The 14,442-nt window shown below is 31.6% G+C and overlaps 1 protein-coding gene across 1 annotated transcript; it reads right to left on the bottom strand.

Moving 5' to 3' along the window:
• Positions 1-12,632: 12,632 nt before the first annotated feature.
• LOC141700858 (AT-hook motif nuclear-localized protein 15-like) lies at positions 12,633-13,163 on the bottom strand. The gene has a single exon (XM_074504537.1). It carries the CDS (start codon positions 13,161-13,163, stop codon positions 12,633-12,635), a length of 531 nt encoding a protein of 176 aa, XP_074360638.1.
• Positions 13,164-14,442: the final 1,279 nt, after the last annotated feature.

Below are 14,442 nucleotides of genomic sequence, written 5' to 3'. Positions count from 1 at the left end.
GTGGAGAACTTCCTCTCCCACCTTAAACTTTGAGATGAAATGGTTACTTAATGATTTATCATAGCTTAGTCAGACTCAAGTTCGAGTCCTTACTTTGAGTTAGGGGAGTATTAAAATAATATTATAAGATTCAGTTGGGGTATTTTTCTAATATCTTCAGATTTTAGGTGAGCTGATATCTAATAATATTCTAATTTTTGTGTGTTATTTTATCCGTCTTTATTAATATTTTCAACTGCTTAAACGTAATTACTACATAAACATACTCAATAGAGGAAAATTTTATAATTTTTTAGATATCTTACACTCCCTCAAAATAAATATAATTACAAAAGTAACTACATTTCTTTTACAATTGTGTGTTGAACGATCAATTCTAATAATATTTCTATAAATGTTAGGATAAAAGATTGTTGGTCGAAATCATACGAAACTATACAAAAATACCATCATTGATGAATTTTCTATGAATTTTCTATAAGGATACAAAAGATTAAGTCACTAAGGCCTAGATAGAAAATAAAATATGAAGGTTTCATATTATAGAATGGTAAAAATAAAATAAATTTGTAGGTTTTTCGGAAATTATAATATAAAAATATCAATTAATGGATTAAAAACCATCTTTTATACTTGTTAACTCTATTTATTTATGATCTACCTTGATTAGTTGTCGAAAAATAAAGTGAATTGTAGATGAGAGCGGGCTATTCAAAAAATTCGAAATCTGAGACCAAGTCGATTCCAATCCGAAAAAGTACGGGCCGGCTCATTCCGAGATACGGACCTTCAAGGAGTCTTTTTTTATTTGAAAGTCAAACCCTAAAAATTCGTGTAAAATTCCGGTTTGAAAAAATTGGATAGTAGTCCAGATTAAAAGAAGCATGATTCGGGCCGGATAAAAATTTGAACTTTTTGATAAAATTCGTTCTCTATATAAAATTTTTGATAAATTTTCAAATATTATATTATTAGAACTTAGAAGTTGAATACGATATATTTTATTAGTTGTCAATTTGATACCCTGAATAACAATTAATAATTTGTTAATTGTCAATGTAATACTCTAAATATTAGAATTTAAGGTTAATAAATGAGATATTTAAATGTAATATAAAAAAAATTGTTTTAGTATCAAATTATTTGTCATAGTCTAAAATATTAGTCCTTTGACAGAAAAATAGTAATTCATGATCTCTAAAACACTCACTTTAACTGTACTTTAACAACTTAAACTTTCTGACAATATCAGATCTTGGTGTTGGATTCAAATTCGCTTTTAAGTGAAGGAGTGTTAATAATATTATAACATCTAGTAGAAATAATATCTTAAAATTTTAGATGACCCGATTACTAAACATACATAACATTCTAATATTTATGTATTATTTTATCTGTCTTTCATTACCGAGTTTCACTGTTGAAGCGGCATATTACTACAAAAAACAGGCTCAAAAGAGGAAAAATGTGCAATTTTGCAGATATCTTCCCTCCCTCTGAAATATAATAATTGCAAAAAAAATTATTACGTTTCCCTTTTTGATTATATATTTGAATGATCACTTTAATAATATTTTCAACAAGATAATCGGTTGTTCTTGAGTCTTACAGAAACTTTACATAAATACCATCAAAGATTCAAGATGAATTTTTTATAAGAAGGTTAAAAAAAGATTAATGACTAAAAAATATTTTTTCTCTAGAATCAAGGTAAAATTTACAAAATCTTACCCTCTTTTGGGTCTAATTTATGAGCGGGATACATAAAGTAAAATTAATTTTTTTGTTTTTCAATTTAAGTCTGATCCTCTGTGTATATAGAAAAAAAATACTTTGAATACACTTATGAAAACTTATACATGAAATAATTTACATTTTAATTCATATGAAATTTTACTAGAAAATCCATCAAAATCCACATGTTTTTCAAATAAAAAGAAATTTGTGGACTTTTAAATATCGTGTTAGAAATATGTGTATTAGTTTGATGATAAGTTAAACAAAACACTTAAGTAGAAATCTGGTGTTTGTAGCCTCAACGGATAAGACCATTCTCGTTATCCGTTGATGGAGTAGCTTTACTTAGAAATAAGTTTAGTATTGTAGCACATTTCAGTTTCTGTATTCAAGTTATAATTCTTAGATGTTGGGGGAAATTATAAGTCATGTTGACTACTAGTGGATATGCAAATAGGAGGGCTAACTGTAAATATTTCATGTCTTGTAATTTTGTATAAGTGAAGTAGTATTAACTGATAAGTTAAAGGTCTTCAATGGATAAGAAACAAAGCTTCAACGGATGTCTCTAAAGCTTCAACGGATAACATCCATCAACGGATGAGTGCATCAACGGATAAAGCTTCAACTGCTAATGCATCAACGGATAAAGTCTTCAACGGATGAAAGCTTCAACGGATGCTAAGTTCAATAGCAGTTGACAGTGACGATTCATAAGCTGAAAGAGGCACATGGGTTGACAGAGACAATTAGAATGTAGCATCCTCTTGGAGGAATCAAGAAAATACAGCATTTCCATTCTGGTGCAAACAAGGAAGTATTCAAAGATTCACAGATTATCCTAGATTGCATTGGATAGAGAAATAAAGAAGAAACATGTGAAGAATCTTTTCAATTGTATTTTATTTTTTTGTCTTCACTTGTAAACTTGGTGATATATAAACCAAGTTGCAGCTAGTAACTAGAGTGTGAATTTTCCAGAGCTGTTTAGAAAAATTGAGAGAAAATCATCTAGTTTGTATTAGAAAGCAGCTGTGATCAATTTCTTGAATCACAGATTTTCTGAAATAACACATCTCTGGTGGAACAACAAATCCACCAGAAAAGTTTTAAGTCTTTTGTGTTCTTTATTTTGTTTGAATATATATCTGTCTGCATTAGCTCAAAGCAATTCACACACACTTGTTCATCAAAACACACAGCCTTTGAAACTGCTCAAAACTTGAAAAAGTTTTGAGATTTACATTCAACCCCCTTCTGTAAATCTCATTGTTAGTTCCTTGGGAATAACAATTGGTATCAGAGCAAGCTCTTAACTTACAAAGAATTTAAAGATCTATTCTACTAACATCATGAGTAAGAAGGATATTGGTATAAAGATTCCAATCCTGGAAAGAGATAATTATCATCACTGGAAAGTGAAGATGCATCTACATCTTCTCTCTCAAGATGAAAGCTACATCAACTGCATTGAAAATGGTCCTCACATCCCTCACAAGGTGGCCACAGCTGCAACTGGCACAGTTGCTATTGGACAGTCTATTCCCAAGCCAAAAGCAGAATGGACTGATGAAGATATTGAAGAGGTTCACAAGGACAAGAAAGCCATGAACATTCTGTTCAATGGTTTAGGTCAAGATATGTTTGATAATGTCATTAGCAGCTAAACTGCTAAGGAAATTTGGGATACTGTGCAACTTATCTGTGAAGGTACTGAACAAGTTAGAGAAAACAAAATGCAGCTTCTCATTCAACAGTATGAATACTTTCACTTTGAAGAAGGAGAATCACTGAATGATACCTTCAGTAGATTTCAGAAACTGTTGAATGGATTGAAGCTGTATGGCAGAGCCAAGTCGAGGACTCCAACATAAAATTTCTGAGGTCTCTACCAAAGGAATGGAAGCCTATAACTGTTTCACTAAGGAATTCTCAAGATTATAAGGACTTCACACATAAAAGATTATATGGAATTTTGAAGACCTATGAACTTGAGATGGAGCAAGATGAGCTGTTGGAAAAGGGAAAGAGAAAAGGTGGATCAGTTGCACTTGTAGCTGACAATGAGAAGACTGGAGCCAGGAATGAAGAAAAGACAATGCCAAGTCTCAAAATTGGCACAAGCAAATCAGAATCAAGTAAGGGAAATGAGCAAGTAGCTGAGGTTGAAGATAATTCCAGTCAAGATGACTCTGATGATGTTGATGAACATCTGACCTTTCTGTCCAGGAGGTTTGCAAAGATGAAATTCAGGAAAAATGCTAAATTCACTAAGTCAAACAAGAACATGGTGGACAAATCTAAGTTCAAATGTTATAACTGTGGCATAAGTGGACACTTTGCAAATGAGTGCAGAAAGCCAACCTCTGATAAGAAAAAATTTGAGCAAGTTGATTACAAAAGGAAATATTTCGATTTGCTCAAACAAAAGGAAAGAGCTTTTCTAACTCAAGATGACTGGGCAGCAGACGGAGCCAATGAAGATGATGATATGAAATATGTGAACCTAGCCCTGATGGCTAATTCTGATGAAAATGAAACTAGTTCATCAAGCAACCAGGTAATTACTACTAACCTCTCTCAGCTCTCTAAGATTGAATGCAATGAAGCCTTAAATGATATGTCCAATGAATTATATCATTTGCGTGTTTCCCTTAAATCACTAGCTAAAGAAAACACAAGAATCAAAGAGAATAATTTGTTTTTAAGTGATAGGAATGGTGTGTTAGAGGGTAAGGTAATTGAGCTTGAAAAGATTAAAATCAAATACTTAACTGTTGAAAGTGAACTAGAAGAATCTGTTAAGAAAGTAGAAATTCTTTCTAGACAAATAGAACGTGAGCAAGAGGTAATCAAGGCCTGGAAAACATCTAGGGATGTTAGTGCTCAGATTGTCAAGGTTCAGGGAATTGAATCACTATGTGAGAATGCCTGGAAGAAAAACAAAAAGGAAGTAGAATTAATTGATGGATTATCAACGGATGTGGAATCAACGGATGATAAAAGTTATCCGTTGAAGGAAGAAAAGGAGCATCGTTGAAGGCTCATCAATTAAAACAGGCAAGTGATTCTAAAAAGAACAATTTGAAAAATCTCAATAAAAAGTTTGGTTCAACTTCCAAGAACTTTGTCAAAGAAGAAGCTAGCACATCCAAAGATGCCAGTAAGGTGAATATAGGACACATGACTTTAGATCAGTTGAAAAATAGGCTTAAGATGGTTGAGGATAAAAAGGAAACTAAAAGAAAATTAAATAGAAATGGGAAGGTACGAATTAACAAACACAACAATTATACACCTGATAAATATGCTCCTAGAAAAAGTTGTGTGCATTGTAAGAGTGTTAATCAACTATCTACCAACTGCAAGTCAGTTAAGAATGCTCCCATGCCTTTAACTCCTTCCATGCCTAACATATCTATGTCACCTCTGCATGCTACGCCTGTTATATCTCAACAGAATCCGCATGCACATTTTGCAAACATGCCATATGTTAATAATTCTTATTTTGTTGTATTCAGTATGCCTCAAATGCCATACAACATGCCTATGTGGAATAATGTGTTTGCACAATCCATGCCTTATCAAATTCAACCAAATAAGCTAAATAATTCTGTGACTAACCCTACACTTCAACCAACTACATCTGAGAGCAAGGTTGATCCAAAGTTACCTAAGTCAAAAGATGCTGGAGGTATGAAGTCTAGGAAAAAGACTAACAAGGCTGGACCCAAGGAAACTTGGGTACCAAAATCAACTTGATTGATTTTGTTGTGTGCAGGGAAAAAAAAGGAATATATGGTACTTGGACAATGGTTGTTCAAGGCACATGACAAGAGATTTCACCCTGCTCACACAGTTCAAGGAGAGAGCTGGCCCTAGCATAACCTTTGGAGATGACAGCAAAGGGTTCAGTATGGGATATGGCTTGATTTCAAAAGAAAATGTCATCATTGATGAAGTTGCATTAGTTGATGGTCTCAAACATAATCTATTGAGTATCAGTCAACTGTGTGATAGAGGGAATATTGTTTCCTTCAATTCTGAAGCCTGTGTTATTACAAGTAAGAAGGACAACAAAGTGGTTCTAAATGGAGTTAGAAAAGGGAATGTGTGCTTGGCTGACTTCAACTCTACAGATGCAGAATCAATTACTTGTCTTCTCAGCAAAGCAAGTCCAGATGAAAGTTGGCTATGGCACAAGAAGCTGTCTCATTTGAATTTCAAGACAATGAATGATCTAGTCAAAAAGGACTTAGTTAGAGGAATGCCTCTAGTGGAATTCTCAAGGGATGGACTGTGTGATGCTTGTCAGAAAGGAAAGTAAAAGAGAGCATCATTCAGTAAGAAGCTTGAATCAGCAATTGATGAACCATTACAACTGCTACACATGGATCTTTTTGGACCAGTCAATGTATTGTCAATTTCAAGGAAAAGATATTGCCTAGTGATTGTAGATGATTTCTCAAGTTTTCATGTACCTACTTTCTTGGATCAAAGGATGAAGCTAGTGAAATCATCATCAATCATATCAAGCAAGTCAACAATCATCCAGATTTCAAAGTAAGGAATATCAGGAGTGACAATGGAACTGAGTTCAGGAATTCTACCATGAGGTTGTTCTGTGAAGAAAATGGGATCATGCATGAGTTCTCAGCTCCAAGGACTCCACAACAGAATGGTGTAGTGGAAAGAAAGAATAGATCACTAATCGAAGCTGCAAGAACAATGGTTGAAGAGTCAAAACTCCCAACATACTTTTGGGATGAGGCTGTTAACTATGCATGTTACACTCAGAATATTTCTCTAATCAATCTGGCAAAAGACATGACTCCCTATCAATTGTTCAAGAGAAGAAAACCAACTTTAAACTTTCTTCATGTCTTTGGTTGCAAATGCTACATTCTAAGGAATCAACCTGATCACAAAGGGAAGTTTGATGCAAAGGCTGATGAAGGAATATTGGTTGGTTATTCTGCTGGAAAATCATATAGGGTCTACAATCTAAGAACCAACATTGTCATGGAATCTGTGCATGTTGTGTTTGATGATAAAAAGATTGATGGACTAACAGATGAGGGACATCATGAATGACTCAAATTTGATAACATTGAGATATATTGTGATGATAGTGAAGATGAGAATGATGGAGAAGGCACCTCGAAAAGAATTCAAAATCTGCTTTTGGATAATGCACAAAGTGCTGCATCAGTTGAAAGTCACAATTCAGCATCCGTTGAAAGAAGTAATGCAGCATCCGTTGAAAGACAAAGTGCATCATCCGTTGAATTACATAATGAAGCATCCGTTGATCATAGTCTATCAACGGATAATCAATTCACTTCATCAGTTGATAGAACTCCCAGTTCCTTTCAAAGGATCAATAACTCAAGGGGAGTTTCAGCCAATTAACACTCTATCTCACATCATGACAATACTGAGGCAACCTCATCTAGAGCTAATTTACCACCTCAAAGGAAATGGACCAAGAATCACCCTTTTGAATTGATCATTGGTGATGCAACATCTAAAGTGCAAACTAGAAGGGCTACTCAAGATGAATATCTATATAGTAGTTTTCTATCACAGGAGGAACCTAAGAGAGTGGAAGAAGCTCTACTGGATCCAGATTGGATTTTATCAATGCAAGAGGAGCTAAACCAATTTGAGAGGAACAAGGTATGGAAGCTGGTACCCAAGCCAAAGAACAAGAGCTATTGATACAAAATGGGTATTCAGAAACAAGATGGATGAAAATGGCATTGTCATAAGGAATAAAGCCAGATTGGTTGCCAAGGGCTATTCTCAACAAGAGGGAATAGATTTTGATGAGACATTTGCTCCAGTTGCAAGACTTGAAGCCATCAGAATCTTTCTCTCGAACATACTATAAAAAATACTAAATAAAGTCGAATCAAATAGATTATAGAGTCTTAAATCTCTCGAACAAAGTTCTCCAAATTGAAAATATGAAAATTACAGAAGTAAAATGTAAACGACTAGATTGTAGTAGAATTCTAACTAAAAATAGTCGGGCCACTACATCCTTTTATTGAAAAATTTATTGAAAAATAAAGAAAATAAATAGAGAATAACGCTTTCTCTAAATCTTCAATCTTTAAGCATCCTTAAGCTATATTCGCATGACAAACAACCAAGACATCTGGATTTTTGGAAATAAGAGCAGTCACATGCATCGTTCCAAAGGTAACAAGCCTCCAAAGCGTCCCACCAATGACATCGCCATTCGTCCTAGCAAATATAGCGTTCAAAGTGCAAGAACCAGATGGTTCGAAGGAGATATTTTTCCTACAGGCCCTGTCAAAGAAAGTAAGCAAAGTCTCTCAGAAAATATTGTTGGATGTACTGATGAGATGAGGCTTATGGAAGCATCTGTAATCATTCCTGAACCACCCAGAACATTCATAAAAATTTCTTGAATGAGCAAACTGTTTCAGCCATTCAATGACATCTTTCCCAGGCGGGATTTCAAGAACAATAGACTTCATTTCCGAAGTCATTTCGATGGTGTTTTCTTTCACCTTTTTTTTGAACCACGAGGACGTCCTCGTGGCCTGGAGAATGAAAAATGACCACCAGACGCCACAATATCGTTTTCACCAGACTGGCCCATATTATTTATATCATTACCAACTCCTGGATTAGACATTCGAGTGTTTGGCAATGGTTGAGAGTGGTGTTCTTCGCTGTTAATTATAGTAGGATTAGTGTAGCCCATTGAATTTGGGATTTGAAGAGCAGGTGAAGAGTAATTCATAGAATTTGAGAAAGAAAATGATACTTGTGATTCATCTTTTGAAGGTTAAGCAAAGATATAAATATTGGGTGAAAATAGTGATTAGAGATGTGGGTTATAGTCCTTTTATAATTGAATTTGACGTGCTCTCTCAAGAAATACAAAGATTCCATACAGTTAGAAAAAGTATTATTTTTCTTTTCCAGGAATTTGAATGGAATAATCAATCCTTATCATATTTTCTAAAATTGAGAGGCCAAAAAGTTGTTAATATTTGATTCGTCTCATAAAAAAGCGTTATACCAATATACGATTACAGATGAATTTCTAAAACAGAATCAAAATATTAAACAAATATACAACGTTTATTTACCAATAGATGTCATCGACCAAAATATTAGGCAAGAATTTTAAATATTAAATTATTTTGATTTGCAAAATCGAAAACATATTTAAACATTATGGTCTGTAAAATTTAATTATTAATTTACTATTTCTCTTCATTGTTTCCGTGCTCATATCAGTATTTTTTGGTGCATTATTATCGTAATATTATGAGATTTAGTTGAGAACTTCCTCTGCAACCTTAAACTTTCAGATGAACTGGTTACTTAATGATCTATCATAGCTTAGTCAGACTAAGTTCGACTCCTTACTTTTGAGTTAGGGGAGTATTAAAATAATATTATAAGATTCAGTTGGGGTATTTTCTAATATCTTCAGATTTAGGTGAGGCTGATATCTAATAATATTCTAATTTTTGTGTGTTATTTGATCCGTCTTTTATTAATATTTCAACTGTTTAAACGATAATTACTACATAAACATACTCAATAGAGGAAAAGTTTATAATTTTTTAGATATCTTACACTCCCTCAAAATATAATATAATTGCAAAAGTAACTACATTTCTTTTACAATTGTTTGTAGTTGAATGATCAATTCTAATAATATTTCTATAAATGTTAGGATAAAAGATTGTTGGTCGAAATCATACGAAAACGATACAAAAATACCATCATTGATGAATTTTCGATGAATTTTCTATAAGAAGGATACAAAAGATTAAGTCACTAACGCCTAGATAGAAAATAAAAATATGAAGGTTTCATATTATAGAAATGGTGAAAATAAAATAAATTTGTAGGTTTTTCGGAAATTATAATATAAAAATATCAATTAATGGATTAAAAACCATCTTTAATACTTGTTAACTCTATTGATTTATGATCTACCTTGGTTAGTTGTCGAAAAATAAAGTGAAGTGTAGATGAGAGTGGGGCTATTCAAAAAATTCAAATCTGAGACCAAGTCGGATCCAATCCAAAAAAGTACGGGCTGGCTCGTCCCGAGATACAGACCTTCAAAGAGTCTTTTTTATTTAAAAGTCCGACCCTAAAAATTCGTGTAAAAGTCCGGTATTGAAAAAATTGGATAGTAGTCCAGATTAAAGAAGCATGATTCTGGGCGGGATAAAAAATTTGAGCTTTTTGATAAAATTCATTTTCTATATAAAAATTTTTAATAATTCTCAAATATATATTACATTATTAGAACTAGAAGTTGAATACGATATATTTTATTAGTTGTCAATTTGATACCCTGAATAACAATCAATAATTTGTTAATTGTCAATTTAATACTCTAAATATTAGAATTAAGGTTAATAAATGAGATATTTAAATGTAATATAAAAAAATTATTTGTTTTACTATCAAAATTATTTGTCATAATCTAAAATATTAGTTCTTTGACAAAAAAATAGTAACTCATGATCTCTAAAACACTCACTTTAACTTTACTTTACAACTTAAACTTCATGACAATGTATAGATCGTGGTGTCGGATTCGAATTCGTGCTTTTAAGTGAGATGGTGTTATAATAATATTATAAGATCCAGTAGAAATAATATCGTTAAAATTTTAGATGACCCGGTTATTAAACATGCATAACATTCTAATATTTATGTATTATTTGATCAATCTTTCATTACCGAGTTTCACTGTTCAAGCCGCATATTACTAAAAAACAGGCTCAAAAGAGGAAAAATGTGCAATTTTGCAGATATCTTCCCTCCCTCTGAAATATAATACAATAGCAAAAATAATTATTATGTTTCCCTTTTTGATTATATATATTTGAATGATCACTTTAATAATATTTTCAAGGTAAAATTAGAAAATTTTACCCTGTTTTGGGTCTAATTTATGTGCGGGATACATAAAGTAAAATCATTTTTTTGTTTTTCAATTTAAGTCTGATCATGTGTGTATATAAAAAAAAATACTTTGAATACACTTATGAAAACTTATACATGAAATAATTGAAATAATTTACATTTTAATTTATATCAGATTTTACTAGAAAATCCATCAAAATCCACATGTTTTTCAAATAAAAAGAAATTTGTGGACTTTTAAATATCGTCTGAAATTTTTAAAATCCAAATTAAATACCCTAAGATTTTGATAGATTTTTTTAAATCTGGATTGAATACCATTTATAATCCAAATTGAATACCTCTCCATATTTTGCATATTTTACAAAATCTAAATTAATACCCATATATTAAAATCCTTAAAATCTTATTTGAAAACACCTCTCTAAATTGTTCATGCACACCTGATTTGTATAAACAAATTTTGATAAACACCATTAGAGACGAGACTCTAATGCGGACTATGTAAAATTAAAATTAAACAATAATGAATTTTATATTTATAGTATTATTCAATCTCCAAAATCAACGAATTACTTAAAATTTATATTATTATTCATTGTCTAAAATTAAATTGAATACACATGTGAGATTTCATTAGTACTTTTATGTTATAAGTTATTTAAATAATATATTTTATCAAACAAATGTGAGATTTCACGTTCTCAAAGATTTTACTCCCTCCGTCCTCTTCATTCTGGTTATTTTCCGAGTATGTCCCGAATTATATGTCACTCTTAATTAATATGATCATTTAAGGGTTAATTATGTTAATGTTTTTGAAAAGTAGAATAATTTTTTGATAACTTTTAATTTGTTTGATATTTTGATAACTTTTGAATCAAATGTGAGAATGATAAAATAAGTGGGACAGAACTAGGAGTAATATTTTATCAAAATATATTGGATTATGGGTAGTTGAGGTGGGGTGGGTTGGATAACTGGATTAGGAAATTGATTTCAAATGAATCGGCTACAAGCCCAATATTTCTGTTGGGATTACAAATAAAAAATGACTTCATTGCACGTAAAGATTATATCTATATTTTTGGCTTTCGAGATAAGTATTAGAGTTATAATTTTTATTTTTTCTCTTGAATGCTCTAATTCTTTACAAAGTGTACCATTTGTAACATTTTATTTTTCTTAGAACTTCTGTAGGATATGTTTAAAATCACATTCGCACATTATCGAACGAACTGAAAACCTCTTTAATATTAAAAAAAATCTTTTTATAACTAGCAAATTACCATGCTATGATAACTCAATAAAAAAAGTCCAAAAAATATATAACTGTAGATACTCACTCACAAATATAAAAAAACAAACACCGGAGAAAAAGAAATATATATATATACAAGAGCAACGATACCCGTTATTCGAGTTGAGTATACAAGAAAATCAAATAAACTACCAATATATTGAGAAAAGGTTGCTACTAAAATAAAAAGAGAAAGACATCCACTATTAAGGAAAACGATATTTAAAACAGAATCCTAAAGAATTTGGAGGCGTTGAAGCGTGCATCGCAAGTAAAAATATTCAAATCTGAAATAAATAGATTTTAGAGATGTAAAACATACTATAAAAAATACTAAATAAAGTCGAATCAAATAGATTATAGAGTCTTAAATCTCTCGAACAAAGTTCTCCAAATTGAAAATAGTAAAATGTAAACGACTAGATTGTAGTAGAATTCTAACTAAAAATAGTCGGGCCACTACATCCTTTTATTGAAAAATAAAGAAAATAATAGAGAATAACGCTTTCTCTAAAGCTTCAATCTTTAAGCATCCTTAAGCTATATTCGCATGACAAAACAACCAAGACATCTGGATTTTTGGAATAAGAGCAGTCACATGCTCGTTCCAAAGGTAACAAGCCTCCAAAGCGTCCCACCAATGACATCGCCATTCGTCCTAGCAAATATAGCGTTCAAAGGTGCAAGAACCAGATGGTTCTGAAGGAGATATTTTTCCTACAGGCCCTGTCAAAGAAAGTAAGCAAAGTCTCTCAGAAATATTGTTGGATGTACTGATGAGATGAGGCCTTATGGAAGCATCTGTAATCATTCCTGAACCACCCAGAACATTCATAAAAATATTTCTTGAATGAGCAAACTGTTTCAAGCCATTCAATGACATCTTTCCCAGGCGGGATTTAAGAACAATAGACTTCATTTCCGAAGTCATTTCGATGGTGTTTTCTTTCGCCTTGTTTTTTGAACCACGAGGACGTCCTCGTGGCGTGGAGAATGAAAAATGACCACCAGACGCCACAATATCGTTTTCACCAGACTGGCCCATATTATTTATATCATTACCAACTCCTGGATTAGACATTCGAGTGTTTGGCAATGGTTGAGAGTGGTGTTCTTCGCTGTTAATTATAGTAGGATTAGTGTAGCCCATTGAATTTGGGATTTGAAGAGCAGGTGAAGAGTAATTCATAGAATTTGAGAAAGAAAATGATACTTGTGATTCATCTTTTGAAGGTTAAGCAAAGATATATAATATTGGGTGAAATGTGATTAGAGTTGTGGGTTATAGTCCTTTTTATAATTGAATTTGACGTGCTCTCTCAAGAAATACAAAGATTCCATACAGTTCGAAAAAGTATTATTTTTCTTTTCCAGGAATTTGAATTGAATAATCAATCCTTATCATATTTTCTAAAATTGAGAGGCCAAAAAGTTGTTAATATTTGATTCGTCTCATAAAAAAGCGTTATACCAATATACGATTACAGATGAATTTCTAAAACTAGAATCAAAATATTAAACAAATATACAACGTTTATTTACCAATAGATGTCATCGACAAAAATATTAGGCAAGAATTTTAAATATTAAATTATTTTGATTGCAAAATCGAAAACATATTTAAACATTATGGTCTGTAAAATTTAATTATTAATTTACTATTTCTCTTCATTGTTTCCGTGCTCATATCAGTATTTTTTGGTGCATTATTATCGTAATATTATGAGATTTAGTTGAGAACTTCCTCTGCCACCTTAAACTTTCAGATGAACTGGTTACTTAATGATCTATCATAGCTTAGTCAGACTAAGTTCGACTCCTTACTTTTGAGTTAGGGGAGTATTAAAATAATATTATAAGATTCAGTTGGGGTATTTTTCTAATATCTTCAGATTTTAGGTGAGCTGATATCTAATAATATTCTAATTTTTGTGTGTTATTTGATCCGTCTTTTATTAATATTTTCAACTGTTTAAACGATAATTACTACATAAACATACTCAATAGAGGAAAAGTTTATAATTTTTTAGATATCTTACACTCCCTCAAAATATAATATAATTGCAAAAGTAACTACATTTCTTTTACAATTGTTTGTAGTTGAATGATCAATTCTAATAATATTTTCTATAAATGTTAGGATAAAAGATTGTTGGTCGAAATCATACGAAAACGATACAAAAATACCATCATTGATGAATTTTCGATGAATTTTCTATAAGAAGGATACAAAAGATTAAGTCACTAACGCCTAGATAGAAAATAAATATGAAGGTTTCATATTATAGAATGGTGAAAATAAAATAAATTTGTAGGTTTTTCGGAAATTATAATATAAAAATATCAATTAATGGATTAAAAACCATCTTTAATACTTGTTAACTCTATTGATTTATGATCTACCTTGATTAGTTGTCGAAAAATAAAGTGAAGTGTAGATGAGAGCGGCCTATTCAAAAAAAAGTACG

Source organism: Apium graveolens, unplaced genomic scaffold (genome assembly GCF_009905375.1).
Source record: "Apium graveolens cultivar Ventura unplaced genomic scaffold, ASM990537v1 ctg2987, whole genome shotgun sequence".
NCBI classification, from domain to species: domain Eukaryota; kingdom Viridiplantae; phylum Streptophyta; class Magnoliopsida; order Apiales; family Apiaceae; genus Apium; species Apium graveolens.
The sequence above is the reverse complement of the archived record's forward strand: the minus strand, read 5'-3'. Positions and strand labels throughout refer to the sequence as shown.

What these genes read in the sequence shown, in the direction of transcription:
- LOC141700858 (XM_074504537.1), bottom strand. Translation starts at nt 13,163, where the DNA reads ATGAATTACTCTTCACCTGCTCTTCAAATCCCAAATTCAATGGGCTAC.